The sequence below is a fragment of the Lycium barbarum genome, chromosome 7 (genome assembly GCF_019175385.1).
Source record: "Lycium barbarum isolate Lr01 chromosome 7, ASM1917538v2, whole genome shotgun sequence".
In the NCBI taxonomy this organism is placed as follows: Eukaryota; Viridiplantae; Streptophyta; class Magnoliopsida; order Solanales; family Solanaceae; genus Lycium; species Lycium barbarum.
The window spans coordinates 52,620,324-52,622,481 of NC_083343.1; the positions used below are offsets into that span (position 1 = coordinate 52,620,324).

General features: G+C 38.3%; 1 protein-coding gene across 1 annotated transcript; it reads left to right on the forward strand.

The window, feature by feature from the left end:
* The first annotated feature begins 282 nt into the window (after positions 1 to 282).
* Positions 283 to 1,467, forward strand: LOC132602272 (uncharacterized). Its single transcript, XM_060315204.1, has 2 exons — positions 283 to 779; positions 1,409 to 1,467. Exons 1-2 carry the CDS (start codon positions 386 to 388, stop codon positions 1,444 to 1,446), a joined length of 432 nt encoding a protein of 143 aa, XP_060171187.1. The 5' UTR covers positions 283 to 385; the 3' UTR covers positions 1,447 to 1,467.
* Positions 1,468 to 2,158: the final 691 nt, after the last annotated feature.

Here is a 2,158-nt window from a genome sequence, read left to right on the forward strand (position 1 = left end):
CCATCCTCAGAGTGACGGACAGGCTGAGCGCACTATCCAGACGCTTGAAGATATGTTGCGAGCCTGTGTTATTGATTTCACAGGTAGCTGGGAGGATCACTTGCCATTGATTGAATTTTCTTATAATAACAGCTACCATTCCAGCATCCAGATGGCTCCGTACGAGGCTTTATATGGTAGGAAATGCAGGTCACCTATTGGCTGGTTTGATATTGGTGAGACAGAATTAATCGGCCCAGATATGGTCCAGCAGGCAGTTGATAAGGTGAAACTAATCCGAGAGCGACTATTGGCAGCCCAGAGTCGACAGAAATCATACGCTGATAAACGGCGTCGTCCTTTGGAATTCCAGGTTGGTGATTGGGTATTTCTAAAGGTATCGCCTATGAAAGGCGTAATGCGATTCGGCAGAAAGGGTAAGCTTAGTCCGCGTTATATTGGGCCTTATCAGATTATTAGAAAAATTGGGAATGTCGCCTATGAGTTAGATTTGCCATCTGATTTGGAAGCGGTACATCCGGTATTCCATGTGTCTATGCTCCGCAAATGCATTGGTGATCCCTCCAGAATATTTCCTGCGGATGATATTCAGGTGACGGAGCAGTTATCTTATGAGGAGCAGCCCGTAGCTATTTTGGACCGTCAGGTACGGAGGCTCCGTAATAAGGATGTAGCCTCTGTTAAGGTACTGTGGCGGAACGAGAATAGGGAGGAAATGACCTGGGAGTCCGAGGAAGAAATGAAGAAGAAATATCCTCATCTGTTCCCTATGCCCACAGGTAACCTTGAATCCCTACTTAATTTCATTTCAATGCCAATCGTATGTCATATGTGTTGTTTGTAACCATGAACTCCCCCAAAGTGTTTTCAAACCCTATAAGATTAATTTTACATTCGAGGACGAATGTTCTAAAGGGGGGGAGGATGTTATATCCCGTGTTTTCACACCTTTGGAAAATTGGAAATAATTTGGACTTGTAGGAAATAAGGTCATATTGAATTTATGTAACCCATGAAAGAATATTAATGTGGAAGTGTTGAAGAAGGCCAAGGGCAAAAATTGGAATTTCGGAAATTAGTTTCGGGAATTACAAATGGGATCTATAAGTCATTGGGCCAAAATAATTGAATGAAAATTTTAGGCCCAACACTTAAGGGATGGCCGGCCATGAAGGCCCAAAACCCACCAATTTAATGAATATTTTCCATGTGTTGGAATTAATATATGAAGCCCTTATCTATTGGAATATTCAAGAAGCATAGAAAAGAAAGAACAAAACAAAAGAAGAGCAAAAATTGAAGGGAATTCGGCCAAACCCTCACAAATTCACCTTCAAAAATCTTCCTCCAAAAATTATTATCTTGTGGTTTGTCTACTAAATTAAGTGTCCTTTACAACTTGGTGTAGTTGGTTTGGAAGAAAGAGGACTTGTTTCTTCAAATTGACAACTCACTCAAGTGAAGAAGACTGGAGAAAAAGGTAAGAACTCATCCCTTTTTATTATGTTATGAAGGTTTGTTTGTGTTGTAGTATGTAGGGATGAGTAGAAAGTATGGAAATATGGAAGTTTGCAAAGTGGGTATATAGATATATATGTAGCCGTGTGTGTGCAATGTGGTGTAGGCAAAAATGAGTTGAATTTTATGTTGTATTCTAATTGTGGTTATGGTGGGAATTATATTGGAAGTGGAAGTTAAATTAATTTGGTTGAAGTTGTAAAATGGGCACTTGGCCGTGTGGCACTTCTTGAAGAAATGGGAATGAATTAATGTTGTTTAATATGTTAGTGGTGTTGTTGTGATCCTTGCAATGTAGATGAAGGTAAAATGATGTAAGTTTGCATTGAAATGGAATGTAGTGGCTTATGTCGTTTTAGAATGATTTTATGACATTATGAAAATAAAGTTATTAAGTTGCAAATTATGATGAGTATTGATGAAGTTGGAAGCTAGAAACATATTATGAGTGTGTTTGTTAAAGATTAGAAGTTTCGGACGAGTTATGACTTTAGCGGAAAGTTTGTATATTATGTATATCGTATGAATATTTTGTGGAAATGCTATGAAATGCTTTTAAACTATGTTGTGGTGATCTAGATTGATAATGAATGTGAAATCGTTGAGCTTAGTTTGAAAGTTAAGGTTAAAGTGAATGTTA

Excerpts from the sequence above, each read along its gene's own strand:
- LOC132602272 (XM_060315204.1), top strand. The coding sequence starts at position 386 with ATGAAAGGCGTAATGCGATTCGGCAGAAAGGGTAAGCTTAGTCCGCGT. Across the intron at positions 780-1,408 it reads TCTGTTCCCTATGCCCACAG|TTGGTTTGGAAGAAAGAGGA; the intron begins GTAACCTTGAAT and ends AACTTGGTGTAG.